The sequence below is a fragment of the Cutaneotrichosporon cavernicola genome, assembly GCF_030864355.1.
Source record: "Cutaneotrichosporon cavernicola HIS019 DNA, chromosome: 4".
In the NCBI taxonomy this organism is placed as follows: domain Eukaryota; kingdom Fungi; phylum Basidiomycota; class Tremellomycetes; order Trichosporonales; family Trichosporonaceae; genus Cutaneotrichosporon; species Cutaneotrichosporon cavernicola.
In genome coordinates, this window is record NC_083396.1 from 454,561 (window position 1) to 474,110 (window position 19,550).

The 19,550-nt window shown below is 57.4% G+C and overlaps 6 protein-coding genes across 6 annotated transcripts; 4 read left to right on the forward strand and 2 right to left on the reverse strand.

Moving 5' to 3' along the window:
• Positions 1-250: 250 nt before the first annotated feature.
• Positions 251-1,225, reverse strand: CcaverHIS019_0401960 (uncharacterized protein; the record flags this gene model as incomplete). The annotated part of the gene is made up of 5 exons (XM_060600004.1): positions 251-430; positions 480-557; positions 602-676; positions 1,116-1,176; positions 1,221-1,225. 5 exons carry the CDS (start codon positions 1,223-1,225, stop codon positions 251-253), a joined length of 399 nt encoding a protein of 132 aa, XP_060456641.1.
• A 989-nt stretch (positions 1,226-2,214) lies between these two features.
• CcaverHIS019_0401970 (uncharacterized protein) lies at positions 2,215-4,295 on the forward strand (the record flags this gene model as incomplete). The annotated part of the gene is made up of 4 exons (XM_060600005.1): positions 2,215-2,928; positions 3,263-3,361; positions 3,447-3,569; positions 3,630-4,295. 4 exons carry the CDS (start codon positions 2,215-2,217, stop codon positions 4,293-4,295), a joined length of 1,602 nt encoding a protein of 533 aa, XP_060456642.1.
• A 3,776-nt stretch (positions 4,296-8,071) lies between these two features.
• On the reverse strand, positions 8,072-10,511 carry CcaverHIS019_0401980 (uncharacterized protein; the record flags this gene model as incomplete). The annotated part of the gene is made up of 7 exons (XM_060600006.1): positions 8,072-8,408; positions 8,458-9,075; positions 9,121-9,417; positions 9,460-10,176; positions 10,215-10,303; positions 10,374-10,403; positions 10,452-10,511. 7 exons carry the CDS (start codon positions 10,509-10,511, stop codon positions 8,072-8,074), a joined length of 2,148 nt encoding a protein of 715 aa, XP_060456643.1.
• A 465-nt stretch (positions 10,512-10,976) lies between these two features.
• Positions 10,977-11,874, forward strand: CcaverHIS019_0401990 (uncharacterized protein; the record flags this gene model as incomplete). Its single annotated transcript, XM_060600007.1, has 6 exons — positions 10,977-11,032; positions 11,067-11,092; positions 11,128-11,273; positions 11,306-11,478; positions 11,536-11,724; positions 11,757-11,874. 6 exons carry the CDS (start codon positions 10,977-10,979, stop codon positions 11,872-11,874), a joined length of 708 nt encoding a protein of 235 aa, XP_060456644.1.
• Positions 11,875-12,951: 1,077 nt separating this feature from the next.
• Positions 12,952-14,710, forward strand: CcaverHIS019_0402000 (uncharacterized protein; the record flags this gene model as incomplete). The annotated part of the gene is made up of 3 exons (XM_060600008.1): positions 12,952-13,040; positions 13,074-14,034; positions 14,066-14,710. 3 exons carry the CDS (start codon positions 12,952-12,954, stop codon positions 14,708-14,710), a joined length of 1,695 nt encoding a protein of 564 aa, XP_060456645.1.
• Positions 14,711-16,595: 1,885 nt separating this feature from the next.
• CcaverHIS019_0402010 (uncharacterized protein) lies at positions 16,596-18,563 on the forward strand (the record flags this gene model as incomplete). Its single annotated transcript, XM_060600009.1, has 4 exons — positions 16,596-16,686; positions 16,722-16,963; positions 17,078-17,188; positions 17,229-18,563. The coding sequence occupies 4 exons, from the start codon at positions 16,596-16,598 to the stop codon at positions 18,561-18,563; spliced, it is 1,779 nt and encodes a 592-aa protein (XP_060456646.1).
• Positions 18,564-19,550: the final 987 nt, after the last annotated feature.

Sequence of the window (19,550 nt, forward strand, 5' to 3'; positions counted from 1 at the left end):
GAGGCCCATAACGATTTGGGATATCCCGTGTACACCTAGTTGACGACTTATGACAATGCATGTACTACAAGGGAGATGCGTCGGATGATATCAAGAAATAGGTCGTGTAGGACCGAGGCGCCGAGGTGCAGAGCGCGTGCCGCGCGCGGGGACGCCGCTGCGCACGCGGACACCGCTCGGCGCGGTGCATATCACGTGAGCCGACGTGAGCACAGGCTGGCCTCATCAGCTACGCGGTTAACGTGATGCGTTATTGGCGGCCAAACGCCTGGCTGTAGTCGAAGCGCTCGACGCGGTCCGTGGTGTCGCGGCTGAATAGGCTGCGCCCGTCGCGCTCCTTCTCACGGTCGTCCTTGAGCATGCGGTTGTCGACACGCGCGTCTTCGCCCTCCACGCCGATCATCGCCTTTGGCTCCTTGGCATCAACAACCTGCTGTTAGTCCTCGGCTACGACGAATCAGCGAGTAGAGAGCACTCACGAAATGGTTGTCGCAGTGTGGGCAGTACTCGTCCGATTCCTCCATCTCGCGCGCGTCCTTGCGGAACGCCTTCTTGCACTGCGCGTCAGCTCTCGTCATTTGGGCCGCCTCTATTGACTCACCTTCTTGCAGAGGAAGACCATCTCAAACGTCTTGCGCAGCTGGTGGTCCTCCCTTTCTGCGTGGCACTCTGGACACTGTTGTTAGTGACTGCTAGTAACCAACTCGCTCGTTCCACCAAGCTCAGCTGGTAAGCACAAGGGAAGGCACGAGTTCGGTTACAGTGGCCATAACATTGTCGAGGATGGTGGCGAGGAAGGTCCTCTCCCGCCCATGCTCAAGCGCTTTGCCGCAGTGCGTGCTGACACGGTGCAGTTCGCCGCTCCGGCAAGCACTCGCGCGCAGGAATCGCTCACTGACGGCACTTTTTCGCCAAACCGCCTAGCACCAACCACAAGGAAGGTGCGGGTGCGCAGTGCGTCACCAGCATCGCGATCGAGGAGCTCCATCTAGGTCTGCGCCGCACGTGTTCCGGCTTCGGCGTACTACGCGGACCGCAGTTCCGCAGCCTCATCGCGGCCAGCGCCAATTCCCTCCCACCTTTCTCCATTGCAGCCGAGCCGGATGCAGACTCACGTCAAACCACTTTTGGCAGCACGGCGCGCGGATTGCTACCTGCGCGTTGAGCACGTGCTTGCTGCGACGTCAGTCTCTCGGTCGCAAGGTGGATTCGCCACCCACCACATTGTCAGTTGGGTTAGGGGAAGGTGAGCGGGGCTGACTGAACTTTTCGTTTCGGGGGCCAAATTGCACAGCTGAGCAAGCAGTAACGTCAGGCTCGAGGTAATGGGTGGTGTGCGGCTGGAGAAGGGGAATTGGGGAATTGGAGTGGCGAGCCTGGCGAGGAGAAGGCCGCGAAGACGGCGTTGGGTGGCGATTCTTTGTTGACGAGTTGCAAGATGGAGAGGCTGCTTGATGGGGCTGATGGTAGAGTGGTTGAGTGAGACGTGACACGCGTCGCCGATCTCGGACCCCCGTCCGCCCTGCGCCTTTGCAGCGCGGCCTGGACGGGTGTGGACACCTTCAACTCAGGAACCCCGGAGATTCCGCTGCTGATGTAATACTCGCGTGGATATTTTGACAGGGAAAAAAAAAAAACATGTCAGTGGTAGTGGAAAAGAAGGCGTCAATGTAGGGTACATGTGCTCGTGTGCTCTGAACTTGACGTCCGCTCATGCCGCGACATGCGGCCCTGTTACCCTCAAGGTTCCGAGACGGGGCACAGGTGGGCTCGTACCTCGTACGCGGGGACGCGGGCCTGAAGTGCTCAGGCGATACGGCGGTAGTATGAAATAATGCGGTCACACTTCGGAGGTGGGCACAAACCCCAAGCGACATATTACATCCCCTCATCTAGGGTTTTGTGGACACATGTCATCAACCTCTTACCTTCTACCTGTGTACTGACGTACCCGTACCTACTGTCCTGGCGTTGTCAACAGTTGGAATGTCAGGCTCGTCTTAAAGGCCGTCTAAGCCAGTAGTCCACTCCTCGCCTCCCATCCCTCGTGACCAACACCGCCGTCCTTGTCGTCAATGTCAACTATACATTCACTTGGGTTGCTCCCTTCCCATTATCAACTGTACACTTGATCACTTGCATATACATTATCCACTGTTCACCAAAGTACTGCCATCATCATCATCATCGCGCCCTAACAAGCGCCCCTCCACTATGGAGGAAGAACAAACCGCCCAGTTATTCTCGGCGTTTGCACACCTACAACCACAATCCATCACAAACGAAGACCTAGCGACTCTCGACGGCTGGTCTAACGATCAACTCAAGCACGAAGTCATCCGCCTCCGCCGCATGATTGCCAACGTAGGCGGCATGCCAAACCACGCCCAGGCACACATCCACACCCATAACCACCACGTCCAACCGCCACCCGGCCTGGGCAACGTCAACCACTCTGTCGGCGTCGGTGTCGGTCACAGTGCCGGGCAAATGACATCTTTACCCCAGGACATGGGTCTCGACCGCATGGGGCAGCCACAGGAGCTTCTTCAGCAGCTTCCACCATACGGCTACGTTCATTCCATGTCCCCTGTAATGGCAGAGCAGCATACGCCAACCCACTCAAACTCGTCCGTTGAACATCATGTACGCAAACGTTCATACACTGAAGTGCTATCTCCTGCCGCGGGAGGTACACCAGGAGGACCCGTGCGCGGTAAACGGCCGCCGCGTCACGACACTGGCACTGGCAAGCGTATCGAACGCCTGCGTCGTGTCGAGTTGCAGCGAGCGATTCGAACGAAAATGCGGTGCATGATGGGCATTGGGCCCGATGACGACCTCCCACAGCCTTCAGAAGGAGATGTTGGAACGGTGGGGTGGGTCCCGTCATGGACCGCGGGCGTTGGCGACACACGCAATTCAGAGGTGAGTCGACTGGAACATGTGCACAAGAAGCTTCCATGACGTTGGGGGATGGTGATGGGAAGACGGGCGAGCCACGGCGTCATGAGGTGGCGCGAATAGACGCCGTGGCGGCGTGGGGTCCTAGTTGCTCGTGAGAGTGCAATGTAGGCTCCGAAAGCCTTGAGGTGACGACGAAGCTCCTGCCCAGTTTTTTTTTTATTCAAGAGGGCATCATTGTGGAGTCCAGGATAAAAATATGTGACTTCACCTCGATGCGTCCCAACCTAGCAGTCGCGACTACGTGCGGGGCTTCCCAAGCTGCTCCACTGCATTGGACACAGGCTAACAGTTGCAGTGGCTCGACCATGTCATGTCCAGCTTTATCGGCGAGGCCACGAACTTCCACCAGTGGACCAAAGTTCCCCCAGAGGATCTTGAGCCAGAAACCGTAAAGGTAAGTGATGGCCACGTTCCCAGTTACGGTCTGCATGACATCCAACTGCCCTATTCTCTCACATGATCAGTCTCCTGACAAACAGGCTGCGGCACGCACCGCGTTCCAGAATTTTGCCAAACGATATCTGGCAGATGTCGATCCGAAGCAGGCCAAGAAGCAGCAGAAATATGTGAAGAATAGGAGGCGGTGGGCACGTAAGGATCTGGTGAGTATTGTCGGCGTCTGGATGCTGTTTCGGGCAAGTCACATCCACTGACGAGAACAGAAGCAGAAGCGCCGTGCCAAGGCGGCCCAGGACCCTTCGTTTGGTGAGACACACCTTCCTCCGTCAGCTCTTCACATCGACTACATGTCGAGTGAGTACTCGAGCCCCGGCGAGGACGCCGAGGATGAGGACGGCTTGGAGACGCAGCGCAAGAGATATTGGATGGAAATGCTGCAAACGCGCTCACCGGACGGCATCAACAGCAAGGGCGGCAAGGGTGGGTGGGCTGAAGGCGTGAGCGAGAAGGTCCTAGAGGTGCGGTCGCCAACATGGCGCTCGGGACGCCTAGACCACATCTATCGCCGCCTCGACACCCTCTCGGCAGCACAGGCTGCCATGCGCGCGACTCCGGCAGCGCAACAGGCTGCGTCGAGTAAAGCTGGGTCGGGCACTCGGCTGGGTCACGTCGCGCCCTCGCACCAGCGATTCGCGATGCCGAGCGAGCTGGCGCGGCGGGGTCATGCTCCCCGCGATTTGGGCGAGCCCTGGATGTGGGCGAGCGGCCAGGTAGGCCTATGGCCTGAGCCGGGCATGGACGACTTCAACGGACGGGCGCGAGATGCCGTGGCCGCAGCCGTGGAGGCTGCACGGCGGGGAGTGAGTGGCGAGGGGGTTGACCCTTGCGGCGTCGAGGCGCTGGTCGAGGGCTGGACGGATGCTGCATAGACCCATAGACCTTGCATGCAGCGACTGAGCTTGTCGTGAGATCTAGCTCCCGCGATGCAAGTATCATGCATATGTGCCATGTTTCTGCTTTGCTTCCCCATATTCTCAGTCGCCGGTGGGCTTCAGGATCCAGCAGGATCCAGCAGGATCCAGTGCTTGGCTAAAGAGAGCTGCCCACCAGAGATGGTGACCGTGGGGGATTGCCGGAACCCCAGTGCGTGAAGAAACGGATGATATTCTGCTGCTGTCCGAACATGCGAGCGGTGGCTGGTTCGTAATGTGGCATACGGGGCATTGCTCGCGGCTGGAGATTGACAATGAACCGGAGATTCCGGTCATCCCTGGGAACCAGCTCCATCTCTGGACAACGTTCTTCAGATCATTCACCGTGCCTGTGGCGCCACTACTGGTATTATTATCTATTGCAAGCCAGACAAATATCCGCCTATACATGCTCGGCGCAAATCAAAGGGGGCTTAAAGTGGCGTCAGGCATCAACTAACCCTTACAATTCTACCATCTGCTCATCTCCGTCCACTCTGGGAGCGCTCACTCTCCGCAACTGTTTCTTAAAACTGAATCTGAATTTCGGAGCTTGCAGTTCGTCCAAATAACAAACTATGCATTGACACTACTGTTGCCACACCCCATCTCACTGCCACTTCATTAAACCATGCCCAGTCACGTCACGTGTGGTAAGCATGTTTGGCTCTTCGGTTCCTCTTGTTCGGTACCTCTTGTTCGGTTCCGGCCCTGTTTCGACTTACCATCATCCCGACGTTTGTGCCATCAACCATTATTCAACGCCGTCTAATCCGCGTGCGAAGCCGAGTATCCTGTAAAAATGGGGTTAAAAGAGCAGAGGAATCTTTCATTTTGCGCAGTCGTTTCTGGCCCTTTTGGCGCTAGATTGAGCACGGCGCTCCATTCATGCAAGTCACCTTGCCTGAAACTTACAGAGGGGCGTGGGGTTACGAAAGACATTGAGCGGCAGGGAAATGGGGAGAATACTTTCCTGCAGGTCAGCAGTACCTCGGGAGGCGCTGACATGTCGGCATAGCCACTATGGCGTGTGAACCGTCACTATACGTAGATCAAGGGTGAGTCGCTGTGTTTTGTTACAGCTGAAAGCTAGTGAAGTCAAAGCCCAAACTCGTTGGGATCCGTGTCACTCGTCCGAGGCTGCAATGGCAGGTGATGGCTCCCTTGCCTGGTAACAACCGTGGCTGGCGAAAGGGTCCTATGTCACCTCGACATCTGGTACCTCGGCCCCATCCAGGGAAGTTTAACCCCGGTCGAGCGACCTACCAAACTGTCCTAAGCAGGTAGGAGAAGGAAATGGCGGCGCTTCTATCGGGGCTGGTTGTTATCGTCGTTTACTGTTTAATCAATTAACGTTGGAAACTCTCCGACGGATGACAGAGGTGGATGGTGGAGTGTTGAAAATCAACACTTACTACATGGCCAGTAACTGGAGAGCTGCTACACTTGCGCAGAAGTCGGGTCAGTGTTTCAGGTACCACAACAGGGCTGGGACTCGTTGGACTGGCGGGTTGTGTGAAAGGTGGGCCCAGTCCAGCCCGATGTGTACCACACATGCACACGGGCCAACAAAATGGAAGACTCGTGGATCTGGATGTACAGAATGCAAGACGTATTTACGTGGGGACTGATTGTCAGTTGGGTAGGCTAGTGAGAGAGGAGCGGAGTAGGAAAGGCGTCGACTTGAGGTGAAGGAGGAATAGGTCGAAATGAAATTGTGGACCCTCGAGGTGGCCGTGAGAGAAGAGTGAACGCGTGTGGCCATGCTGTGCAATAAACTGGGGCTGACTGAGAAATTAGCCTCAGGCTGTGATGTGTATCGCCGAGGTCAGAAGTTGGGCGGAGAATGTGATACTGACTGACAGACGAACAACGGTTGGACTCGATGGGTACTCTATCGGCCGTCGACGATCGACGATTGACGATTGACCATTGGCCATCGACGCAGTGCCACGCCGCACGGAGGGTAATGATCACGCTCACCGGCGCTACCGCCGGCAGAGAGAGCTGCAAACCCCGTTCGAGTGCATATGTGCCGGACCCCATAGCGGACAGCGACAGTGTGTTCGACAGCTCGATTTCCTCTTTTCTGTTGAGAAGTCGCCACCTACCGGGCTAGCCGGACTACAGCGAGCCAGATCACCGCCCCGCCATCTCAAGTCGCCACCTACCAGGCTAGCCGGACTACAGCGAGCCAGATCACCGCCCCGCCATCTCAGCATTTAGGCATACACGCCGCTTTTTTCCAACATCTGGTTGTGAAGAAGGGCGATTCGCGGCCTCTGCTTCTAGAATGCCTGTACCTCAATTCTGTCAAAACTAGGACACGTCAGGCTCATCTTGCATTTCTCTCGCTTTCGTTGGCTGAATCTTCATTCACGCAGATCTTGGCTCCCTCGGCATGATACTCCTTATCTGTGGTCCCCCATACCCACGCACTCGTAGCCATCCTTCAATCGCTCGGCTTGTGAGCACTATCGTGGAGCTCGAGAGTGCTCGCAAGCCGAGCGATTGGAGGTGAAATCGAAATCCCGACCTCGGAAAGATGTACCAGGAACCACCCTCCTTTATTCGCGGAATGCCGAGCTCATGTGCCTTTGAACCTGGTCACTTTTCGTCACCAGGTACCCTCAGCCCCAAAGCTCCAACCGTGGCGCCGCTGCCGCCAAACCCGCATTCTACGGCCATGACCAAGAACACGTGCCAGGACACGTCATCCCCAGGGTCCAAGCCACTTGGCTTCAGAGTGCCTCGCGCTCCATCGGCCGCGTTCCCTCGATTCAGAAGCCGAGTCACGTAAAGATGACAGACGTATGTGGTCACCCCACGTGGACTCCGCGATTCCGACATGTTGAAACATTCAACATAAGAACACAAAACCGCGCCTCCACGCACATGCGTCGTGCACAATGTGTCGGCGTGTTGGGCCACAGCACGGCCAATCGCAAATGTGGTGGTAAAACCGAACAAACTCGTAGGCTCATGCGTTCTGGGTGTGGCGGGTATGCACGCGGGTACTGGTGATAATTCAAGTTGTCGCGTCTCTGCATTCACTTCATACCCGTCAACACGAGTCTGTGGCGCGTGCTTGTAATAATTCAACACGAGTCTGTGGCGCGTGCTTGTGATTATTCAAGTTGTCGCGTCTCTGCATTCACTTCATACCCGTCAACACGAGTCTGAGCGGCGCCACACTTGTTGCGCGAGCCCTGGGTGGTTTGGCGTCATCGTTATAGAGACGTTGCAGGGATTCGTCTATAGTAAATGGCAGCTCATAACATGACCGGCATAGTTCCCAGGCGCCTTAGCTGATAGGGAGGCGATAAATCTCGATTGACCGGCGGTACTATACCTCTCATCGACTTATTGCTTTCGGAGGCGTGCAATCGGTTCGCGGAAGGCCGCAAAAACCGTGGTTGTGATCAAACTCCACTCTGACAAGTCACAGGATCGTTCCTCGCAACCCACAAGAGTTTGGCCTCGCTCGAAAGCGAACACTTAAGATCTGTACTGTCTTTAATATATCCAATGGAAGTTCGAACGAATCCGCTGCGGCGCAGATCGCTGATTGGTAAAAGAAGGGATACTGACATTGTGTGTGGGGATTATATGCACAGGCAACTTCAGATATGAACGGTTCGTGGATCGAACAAGAGACGCGAATCCGGGCAGACTGCCCAGCAGCCTCCGCAGAGTGCCAAATAAGTACAGATAGAGTCCAATATATACTATAATCATATTCCGGGGGTTGGAGGGAAGAAGGCCATTAGAGTGCTGAAGTCGGCGAAGGGCATGAGCTCGCCGGCGAGCTCGGTGCTGTCGGCCCACATAGGGTTGGTCTGTAGGAACTCGAAGAGCGAGTTGACCTCGTTGTGAGCCTCGGCCTCCTGTGATGGTGGCGCGAGGATGTCAAGGATACGCATGCAACGATCAGCGAGCGGGTCGCCCTTGAACTGGCGTAATGTCTCGGTAGCGAGGCGGATACTCTCGCGCCAGACGCCTTGGTCGGGCGAGCCGGGGTCGGCGTGCAGTGCGATGAGAGGCACGAAGCTCGCCTGGAAGAGGAAGTGGCTGATGTCAGAGACGAACAATAGGGTGGGTGAAGGAGAGAGCGACTCACAGGCCATACCACTTTTCTAGGGCATTCGGGATGCGGTCCTTGAAGAACCGGTTGATGTCGTCGATCGTGTCTGTCGCACAAGACAGGCACACGTCCGAGAGGATGTAGTCGGCTTGAGGCTCGTTGCTGGGTGGACTGCCGCGCGTGCTCAGCGGCAGACGCTTCAATGCGCGCTCGAGGAAGGCACGGCGAGCCATGATGATGCGGAGGTTGCAATACCGCCAGAACAGCTTGTGTGCCGAGAAGTGGAGCCAAGGCGTGTCACTGAACATTTGGACTGTTGCGGCGGCGCTCATCCACGCCGGCACGCGCGAGTACGAGTGGCGCAGCTGAGCGTCGAGCTCGAGCACGTCCTTCGAGGGTGGTGGAGGGGTCGAGATGACATTTGTGTAGCACGAGTTACCAGTTCGTACCAGAGAAGCCTGGTGGATGAGGGATGAGTAGACTGTCGTCTCGCGCGCGGGTGGTGGGACGGTGGCTGAGGATGGCGTAAAGTCCCTATCCTGGACATCGTGCACCATCTTGACGTCCGCGTCGAGGTACGGGAGAAGGATCGGGCGACCGAACGTGATGCACGCACCGGCATCGAAGATGAACAGCACCCACCAGACTCGTCGTCTGAGGTCAGCTACTGGGTTCCACAAAAAACTGCTTGGGACTCACCGCACTTCACGCTCAAACGGCTTGATGTTCCATAGCGGCAGCTCGCGATGCAGACCGAGACCGATAGCCATGCGTATAGCGATGCCCAGGTAAACGCTGCCCGAGTTGGACTTGTTGCGCTTCTGCGAGATGTTGGAGAGAAGTGTGAAGGCCTGGACGAGGACAAGTGATCCGGTCTCGAGGTGGCCGACGTTGATGACGGCGTCGGCGCGCTCGAGGAAGTGGTCGACGAAGTACATCGGCATACCTGCGCAGAACGCGCCAAGAGAAATGACCGTGTTGACCAACAAGTTCCATCTGATGTCAGCTGGCGTTCCCATGTGGCCAGCTGGCACTTACTGCGACGGGTCCGGCTGGGCGATGACCTGGGCGAATTGGGCGCGGAAAGTCGCCTCGTGCAGAATCGGGTACTGGGTGTGGTAGTGCTGGAAGTAGGCGTCGATACACTCGATGACTTGTGGATGTGTTGGCATCCAGTCTGGCGGAGGAACAGAGACCGGTGCGTCATTGTCGACACCCGCGAGGCTGACACCACCTGCCGTGATCTGCAAGATGCGCAGGAGACTGGCGCCGCTCGCGAAGCCGAGGTAGCCCTGGTTATCGGGCTCGACGCTCAGACTTGCGGTGCCGTCATGGCCCTTGTTGGCATGACGCTCGCACCACTCGTATCCGCTCGCATGTCTTGGCTGGCGCTCGTATGCGTCTGGTGTCGCTCCGTTGGGCATGGACGCCGAGAGCGTTGGGGGTGGCCGGAGGTTGATGGGCGCGGGCAGGGGCGCATGATCGAACAGGCCTTGTGACGAGGCTGGCGACACGGCTGGGTGATGTAAAAGAGAAACCGTCGACCCAGGCGTGTGCTTCAGTCCAGGCGGGGAGCGGAGGGAAGGGGTGGATCGGAAGAGGTCACTGCCTGGCGACGGTGGGCGACTGGGCAGCTTGCGCTTGCGGTCGCCATCGGGGTCAGCGCCCGCTGCGTCGTCAATGTTGAGGTGTGGGGCATGCTCTGCAAGTAGGCCTTCGAGCCGCGCCATCCGGTCTCTCATCTCGGCGATATACCTAAAGTCAGTGCTCCCACACAGGTCGGGTCGGCTCACTTCTTGCCGCGGCGCGGCACCTCGGGTTCGGGAAAGACACATGTCTTGCCATACCGCTTGCACTGGTTGCATGGCTGGATGCGGTCACACTGGTGGTCAGCTTGGGAAGGATGAGAGCCGAGCGGCAGCGGATAACGTCAAAGTTGAGGGAAGACTGACCTTGCGCTTGAGCCGCCGGCACTCTACGCACTAAGGAAGGGTCAGCTGTCTGTACAAAGTGGTCGAGCGGGGACCCACAGAGATACGGGTCGGAGGGGGTTCGTGCTCGCTGCCACTATTGTTGTCTTCGTCCTTCATTGTCGGCCGTAACTATATAAATTGCGGGGGAAGTGGTATTGTTGTGGAGGTGTGGTGGGCTGGGTTAGGTAAAGTGGGTTAGTTGGTACCTTTGGAATTCCAAAGCGCAAAGGCGGATCTTTGGGGCCGCCCTCCCACTTTGGCTGCCCCACCAAACTGACGCCCTCCACCAAACTCAACAATCACGTCTTCGCTGAAGACAGCCTCCTCTAACCTCCTCATCGTGTTGTGGATGATGGATTTTCTCGCGACGACTTGAATATAACTACTTGAGACACTAGTTGAACGTCGACGAGTGGATCCTGTGCATAAATGCAGGGCCCAAAGTCATCGGCTCAGAGGGCGGAGCGGAGAGCCCGCTTACCGGTCTAGTATCACCCGAAATGGCCACTACATCATGTCGCGTGCAGTTGCACTTTCCTTGTCTCTTGCCTTGCTGTCTTGCTATCTCTCCATCTCGCCACCATGATCACACTGGACATTGACTCGCTCGCCCAGCGCATCATCGACGCTGCTACTTGGTGAGCTTTTCATTTTAAACTTTGTTGACACCAGCCACCCCGAAAGGCGATACATTGTTGGTGCGGACATAACCTGAGGAGCGGGCTGATACCAGCTATCGGCGGCATCCCAGGCTCGGGGAAGAGCACAGTCGCGTACCCTCTTGTGGACCGGATTAACGCGCTTGCGGGTACCGATGTCGCGATGGGCCTCGGCACCGATGGGTGGCATTATTCGCAGGCCCAACTGCGTGCGATGAACGTAAGCTTTCGGAGGGAAAGGTCTAACAGCAGGATTCGGAGATGCTATTCAGGCGGCGGGGAGCACACTTTACATTCGACGGGCTCGGGTACGAGTCCTTTGTGCGGACGCTGGATGAGCCAGAGGTGCAGTTCCCATCGTTCTCGCATTGCGACAAGGACCCCGTTGCAGACGGCGGCTGGATCCGGCCACAGCACAGGATTGTGTGAGTCACCAAGTGTCACCGTCCCCGCCATGATCACCGTCGCCCCGCTGATCCTAGGGTGATTGAGGGCCTGCACTCTCTGCTGGACAAAGCACCGTGGTCGACCGCTGCACTGCGCTACGATGAGAAGGTGTGGGTCGACACTCCTATCGAAGTTGCACGCGACCGCATCATTAGGAGGCACCTCAACGATGGTGTCGAGGCTACGCTTGAAGCTGCGACGCGGCGGGCTGAGGGATCGGACCTGTATGTGGTTTACGTGGTATGGCTGACCCCAGCTTGAACGCTCGGACACTGCGGAAACACGTCCTCACCCCTACAGTGGTTGTGCAGGACACGGTTGCTCCTCCGCGGGCACACGTGCCCATCGAGGCGTCAAAAGCGGTCGCGGCGTAGGGAGTATATCTGGGGCAGTCGTATTCACGTCTTGAGATCTGGAGACCATAGTATGCATGCGCATGACAGCAGCGAGGGGGATTAGGGAGGGGATAGGTGCTCCATATTTTGGCCGAGCCAACCGACATCCGATGTCGCAGAGTGATCTAATCCCCTATCGCCTACTGAACATTCGACTTGCTCGCTTTACATATTTCCAGATGCATGTAGATGGTCTGTCAACAGTTGATCAATGTTCAGCTTTTGGAACCTGAAGAGTCTCGGATTCTTGGGGGTGGCGACAAGTCAGAGGTAGTTTGAAGAAGCGGCAACCTGGAATGCCGACCCGATCCTGTCAACCAACCGGTTACACCGGCACATTCCTCGGAACGATGTCTCCCTAACGTTGAAGAGGCCGTCATCGTCCATCGCTATCACTCTGTCCACTGCTGCAACCCCCTCAGTTCAGCGGACAGCAATGCCGCTCTGGCGCTCAGCAACAACACAATGCCCACCTCCGCAATGTACGACCGCGTTCCGCCCTTGGTCGTGAGGGTGAACCAGCGCTGACACTATTGTTGGATCTCTCCCCTCGTGGCCACACTAGCGCGAGGAGCTAATTAGCGGGACCTCGACCCCGCATCGTGACAACAAGCCTAACGGCCCCACATCCGCGCTGGGACACCGGAACCATTAGCAACTTGGCAGGCTGCCAAGTGCCTCGGGCCTGAACAACACGGGCTCATGCTGGGGTGGTGCGTTATACACGTACATCGTGATCAGCAGGCCTTGAGTGGGCGGAGACAAGGCTCCGCAGATTGTAGTGGACACCGTCATGCAAGTCATTCCAACATCTACCAGGCACGGTTGGAAAGAGCCGATATGACATGGTCCAACTTAATCTGATGACGTTCGGGGGGTGCCGACGACTCCGAGGCTGCTCTAGTTGCGAGAGACAATGTCAGTTGTGAGGTATGAAGTACCTCTGTCGGACTTGTGTCCGCTTTAGATACTGCTCTCTCTCTCTCATGCAACGTCAAGCCAACGAACACAAGATATAAAGCACCTCCAACAGCGCCTGACAGCACAACCAACACAATGTCGGACATTGATACCAAGCACGAGGCATCGCACATCGAGGCCCCTCTTCGCGAGTCTAAGAGTGGCCTCTTCAAGAATGCCAAAATGTAAGCTGACCCAGTATCATCATCTCACGCCAGTGTGGGCATTACGTCGCTCGCAACCCTCGGCGGCTTCCTCTTCGGCTACGACCAGGGCGTAGTTGGGAATGTACTTGCCCTTCAACGCTTCGGAGCAGACTTTCCCCGGGTCTATATGGACGCAAACATCAAGGGATGGTTCGTATCATCTCTCCTCCTCGGGGCGTGGTTCGGCTCGCTCCTCTCCGGACCTCTCTGCGACAAACTTGGCAGGAAGCGGAGTATCATGTTCCAAGTGCTCGTATTCACCCTCGGCTCGGCTCTGCAGACCGGCGCTCGTGTCGAGGCTCACATGTTCGCCGGGCGTATCATTGCTGGGCTCTCCATCGGGTCGCTCACTCACATCGTTCCCATGTACATTGCTGAGCTGGCGCCCGCGGCGATGCGCGGCGCCCTTGTCGCCCTACAGCAGCTCAGCATCACCCTCGGTATCCTGTTCAGCTACTGGATCGCGTACGGTACCTCTCACATTGGCGGTACGCGGTGCTCTGATATCCCATACTCTGGCCCAAAGGGGCCGGACGGACACGCGACCTTTGACGCGTACAACGACGTCCCGGCTGGCGGGTGCACGGGACAGAGTCAGGCCGCGTGGCGCGTGCCGGTAGGCATCCAAATTCTTCCAGGCCTGATCCTCGGTATCGGCATGTTCTTTATGCCGTATTCGCCTCGCTGGCTCGTCGAAGTTGGCCGTGACGACGAGGCTAAGGCTACGTTATCCCGTCTCCGTTCATTGCCGATCGACGACCCGGACGTCGTCCGCGAGTTTGTCGAGATCAAGGCTGAGGTCATCACCATCCGTCAGATCCGAGAGACCCGGGGTACGGGGAAGAGCGGCCTCGCCCGAGCCCTCCAGCCATACGTCGAGCTCCTCTCCACCAAATCCAACTTCCACCGCCTGTACATCGGGTGCACGACCATGTTCTTCCAGCAGTTTATCGGGTGTAACGCGATCATCTACGTGAGTCATCCAATGATTTAACTGATGGAAGTACGCGCCGACCATCTTCGCCCAGCTCGGCATGGACCCTAACACAACCTCGCTCCTTGCGACAGGCGTTTACGGAATCACGAATACGCTGTTCACGCTCCCCGCCGTCTTCTTCCTGGACCGCGTCGGCCGGCGCAAGCTCCTCATGGTTGGTGCGGCTGGATGTTTCGTCTCCCTCGTTATGGTTGGATCGCTCGTCGCCGCCTTCGGCCACGACTGGCCCAAATACGCCGTCCAAGGCCGGGTCGCCATCGCGTTTGTGTACATCTACGATGTCTTCTTCTCGTTCTCATGGGCACCGATCGGATGGGTCCTCCCGTCCGAGATCTTTAACCTCGCAACACGTTCCACGGCTGTTAGCATCACGACGAGCACAACGTGGATGTCCAACTTTATCATTGGCGTCGTGTCGCCCTTGATGCTCGAGAAGATCCCGCACGGCGGCACGTATTTCTTCTTTGCGGGCTTTGCCGTGCTCGGGTTTATCTCGACCTACTTCTTCCTTCCCGAGACAAGGCGCGTCGCCCTCGAGGACATGGACGCGATCTGGGGCGCTAAGACGAGCGATGAGGATCGCCACATTGCGGACACTGTGCTCCGCGAGATCGAGCAAGGCGAGGATGCCAAGCGCGGTGCTACGGTTTAGGAAGGAGACGGAAATGCGTGAGAGGGTGATCATGAAGAAGGACGTAGAACTTGAATCAGCGGCGGCGACTACATTCAACTAGTTGAATTGGCTGCTGCAGCTGGTGTGACTTGGGCCGTAGTAGTGGAACTGATGTCAATCAAATTTGTGAGTGATAGTGAGAGGATGCACTTGTCTACTATGCCTGGTGACCATACACAGGAGTGTCTTGCTACGTTCCCGCCCCTGTACTCTGCCATTCGGGCATTCGTGGGCGTGGCGACCCTCGTCCAAGTAGACCGTCACCGTCCACGTTTCTTCTCCTAACCCCCCCCAAAGTCTGATCTCATTACGCCACGAGCGTGGGCTGGGTGGGCAATCAGTGCCTTGCAGGATACCTGGTTATCACCCCCTTCCATCGCATACCAGCCCCTTCTACCCCGTGTCAGAGATGCTTCATGAGACGCAATCTCCTCCGCGAATGTTCGCCCCACCCCAAACGATGCCGGGTACACCCTATCCACTGAATGGTCTTGGGCCCTTTGGGCCCGTGCGTTCCGAGGCGGAGCGCCACAGCCACATCCTTAAGTGAGACCAGAGCTCCGAGGCGGTGTAGTCCAGCTCTATCCACCAACCACACGCTGGACGTGGTGGTGATGGCAGACCACTCACCGGCGACGAGCCCTCCACAGGCCACACTGAAGTCTTGGAGACTCCATCCGAAGGACCTCCCAGGTTCCTCACCTCGGTTCATGAGGTCTCAAAGAATGCAGGCTCGGCGGGCCGACCGCTCGGGTCCCCATCCCTCGATCCGAACGCGTCCCTGTCAACACGCCAACACTGGTCCGAGCGCGGTGGGCACCCTCCACCCTCGAACACGATCACGGGACGCGGTGACAGGCGGTAACTAACCGGTGATGGGTCGATCGTTGACGCCACTCCCTCTCCTCTCTTGGATGTATGGTGCCCCGTTCAATAGACGGCGCACCGAGCGTCAGAATGCACCCCAGAACGGCGGCCACGGCCTACCACATAATACCCGGTGTGGCGTGTTCCGAGCGTGTCTCTGTCTGGACGAGTCTCTCCGACGCCACCACGCCACGACGGGCGACGCGTCCGGCTTGCCATTCCGCCGTCAGCATGATTTGAGAGCGTGACGTTGGTGCTTGTGCGGTGGAATGGGATGAGGACTGCGATGCAGAGCGCGGCTAGAGGGTCAGCGTCAGGATCCCGAGTCAGAGGCTGAACGTGGATGTGAGTTTGAAGCGAGATGAAGAGGGAGTTGAGCGGTTTACGCACGGATCGCGTAGGGATACAAGGATGGACAAAAGAGAGAAAAGGGGAGAGGAGATGGGGTGATTAGGGGCGAGATGCCGTGATAAGGATTTTCTAAAGTAGGGACTAAAAAACCAACCATTAGCCACAAGGAATGCAAAGCTTTACCTGGCCAATCTTTTGTTGTTCTTCACCTCTTCATACCCATCGCTCTCTTGGCTAGAACTACAACAGAGGCCAACATACATTCTTCCATCGCCACCAAGGGCCCACATCTTGGTCATGGATAATATTACCCCCCCGCTCAAGCTCCCACTCAAGCCAGAGAGGCGCGAGAGGCCGAGCGGTGGCGCGTCGACAAGTCAGGAAGAGTCCCTGCGCCACGCGCCCATGCACCATACCAGGGCCTTACTCAACTTATTCCTTTGAGCTCGGCTGACTGTACGCTGCAACTACCATGGCCGGTGTATACTAAAGCTGAGCTCGGACTCACTGGTGCTCTCGAGACAGACCTTCCCCTCCGCCCCAGGTTCCCCTTCATCCCCCTCTGAGCTCGCTATCTCTAACTCTCTACTCATTGTGGCCCGCGACATCTCCCCCTCCCCCTCTCTTCCTTTCTCAAACACCAAATATGCCAGCCAAGCATGCGCCTCTCCCCGTCCTCATCGTCGGCAACGGTCCCGTCGGCCTGCTCACGGCCCTCGCCCTCGCCAAGCAGGATGGTGAGTCCCTCCTTGAGAAACTAGCTGATGACTAGTCGAGGTTATCCTCGTTGCGCGCCATATGCGCCGTCTCGGAGTACCCAAGGCTCATGCGCTGTCACCTCGTTCTCTCGAGATCGCCCGTCAACTCGGCCTGCCCGTCGGCGAGATTCGCCGTCTGCCCGCTCACCGCAACGACGCGCGTTGGGTGCGCTTCATGACTAACTGCTCTGGTCAGCTTGTCGGTACGCTGCCCTACGAGAACATGGGGCTCGACGTTCTCGACCACACGCCCGAGGTGGGTTTTTTTTTCGTTTCAGCCTTTTCCGAACACCTGCATCAGGCGGCATGGGCCCCAGATGGAAGCGCTCAGACCCCACCCTCTCTCTCCCCAAACATGTGTTAACAGCAGATGGTGCACAACGTCGCGCAGCCCGACCTCGAGGCCATTATGGAGTACATGCTCGACGCCGAAGTCAACGTCGACTACCGCCTGGGATGGACGTGGATTAGCCATGAAGAGGTGAGGAGCGCAAGCGGTGCCAGATTTTCTCACACCAAAGGTCATGCGCAACGGCGAGACGATCTGCGTGTCTACCGTCGAGGACACGTACACTGGCGAGGAGATGCTGATTGAGTCGTGTCTCGTGGTGGGATGTGACGGCGCCAACTCTCGCGTTCGTAAGGCCGTCGGCATCACCTCCGAGGGCGAGGAGACGGCCGACACTATGATCACCATCCACTTTAGCGCCGATCTCCGCCCCGTCGTTGGCGACAAGGTCGGCATGCTGTACTGGATTCTCGACCCTGAAGCACGCGGCTTCATCATCTCCTACGACATCGAGTACAACCACGTGTTGATTCACAACATCGACCCGGACGTGACGCCGCTCGCGACTTTTACCCCCGAAAAATGCATGGACATTGTGCGCGCGGCGATCGGGCGCGACATCCCGGTCGACTTTAACTGCTCCATGCCCTGGATCTTGCGCCGCAAGGTCGCCAACAACTATTACCGTGGCCGCGCCGTGCTGGCCGGCGACAGCGCACACTCGTTCCCTCCCACCGGTGGCTTGGGCCTCAACTCGGGCATTGCCGACGCCCACAACCTCGCGTACAAGATTGCCGCGGCGTATCACGGGTGGGGCCACCTCCCTAGTCTGCTCAAGAGCTACGAGGGCGAGCGCCGCCCCGTCGCTCTCCACAACTCGATCCAGAGTGTCAAGAACGGCAAGGAGATCTTCCACCTCCTCAAGGCGCTCCGCAACACTGGACCCGACCTTGCGACCGCCCGCGCTGAGATGATGCGCGCCCTCCATGACCCCAAGCAGCTCGCGTATGTCCAGTCATTAATCCAGGACCAGGCCGAGCACTTTGACAACCTCAACCGCCATCTCGGCTACGTCTACGAGCCCGGTTGGACACCCCAGCAGTCGCAGGTGTTCAAGCCACAGTACCGCCGCGGAGCACGCTTCGCACACGCCTGGGTCAAGTCCAAGGTGCCCGGCATTCTGGCGCCTCTCGACCCCGTTGACCTGTCGTATCTAGACGACCTATCCAATTCCAAGGCCAAGGACTGGAATTATAGTGTGCTCGACATTGTCTCTCTCGGCCAGTACACCTTCTTTTACTCTGGCAGCACATGGGGCAAGAAGGTGCCTTCTCTGCGCCAGATGTTCGCACAGCAGGGTGTGCCACTCAAGGTGGTCGAGGTGGGTAAGGACTTTGATTTCATCGAGAAGAAGCCCGGCAAGGCGTGGATGGAAGGGTACGGGATCAACAAGAGTGGCGGTGTTCTCGTCCGCCCCGACCAGCACGTCCAGTGTGTGGTGGCGGGCGCCGAGCTGCCTCAGCGCATTATTGATGATGTGCTTCGTACCCTCGGTCGGCAGTACTAGGCGGCAGTACTAGGCGGCAGAACCAGGCGGCAGAACCAGGCGGGCACGGAGAGTCCCCTAACCAGAGAGGCGTGGGCATTGGTTTATACCCGACGCGGCGGTGCCGCGTCACAGACGAGTACAGCATCGGTCATGGGTTTGGGCAACGGCATTGCATGTATACACTAGGTTCGCGCATTCCTGGCCGAGGGTCCAGGCCGTTAGGAGTTGGCGATGGGCTTATACACTGCAACTCACCTCACACAGAGAGCACATTGGTGCCTTCTTAGGCCCGGGCCACTGATCGACCCGTAGCGCAACTAACATGTACGACGCTGACGTTTCAAGTTACGGTACGTTGTGACGTCAAGCCAGTCGCATCCTGGACCAGACCAATGCTTTGTCGCGGAAGCCAACGAAGACTCTTGTAGGTTTATATGTACAACCTCTAGCAAGACATAAGCGAGGGTTGCGACTGGCGCGTTTAGAATCGTGCTCTTTTCCCCAGCTTGCCCCAGCTTGCCCCAGGGGCTCCGTGTTGCCTTGCTGATGGTGATCGAGACAAAAAGAGAACTGACGGCGTTCTTGCCCATCCCGGCAAAGCTTCCCACACATCGATATCTTTGACACTGAATCTGTCCCCACAGTTCGCTTATCCCTTTCGTTGCCCCACTTCCAACTCTTTGTAAACGCTCTCCCTTTATGGGCTCTTCGTCACCATTGGCTGTGCTTATCGGATCAGGTATGCAAACGACGACGGCTTCGTCGTAGTTGCAGATCGACTTGAGCTGTGCCGGCGGCATCTGGCTGGAGCCAGCGATGGGCACGGGTCTCGGGCAAGACAACCCGCCTCGGGCGAGGTGATGGAGAATCCATTCGTGGGTAACATCTGTATTTTGCGATTTGGTATGGTCAGTCAAGTGGGGAACCACCTGGGACGGCAGCATGTAGGTTGGTTTGAAGTTTGAAGAGTGCTGAGTCATTGGGCCTGGCATAGGGATAGACTGT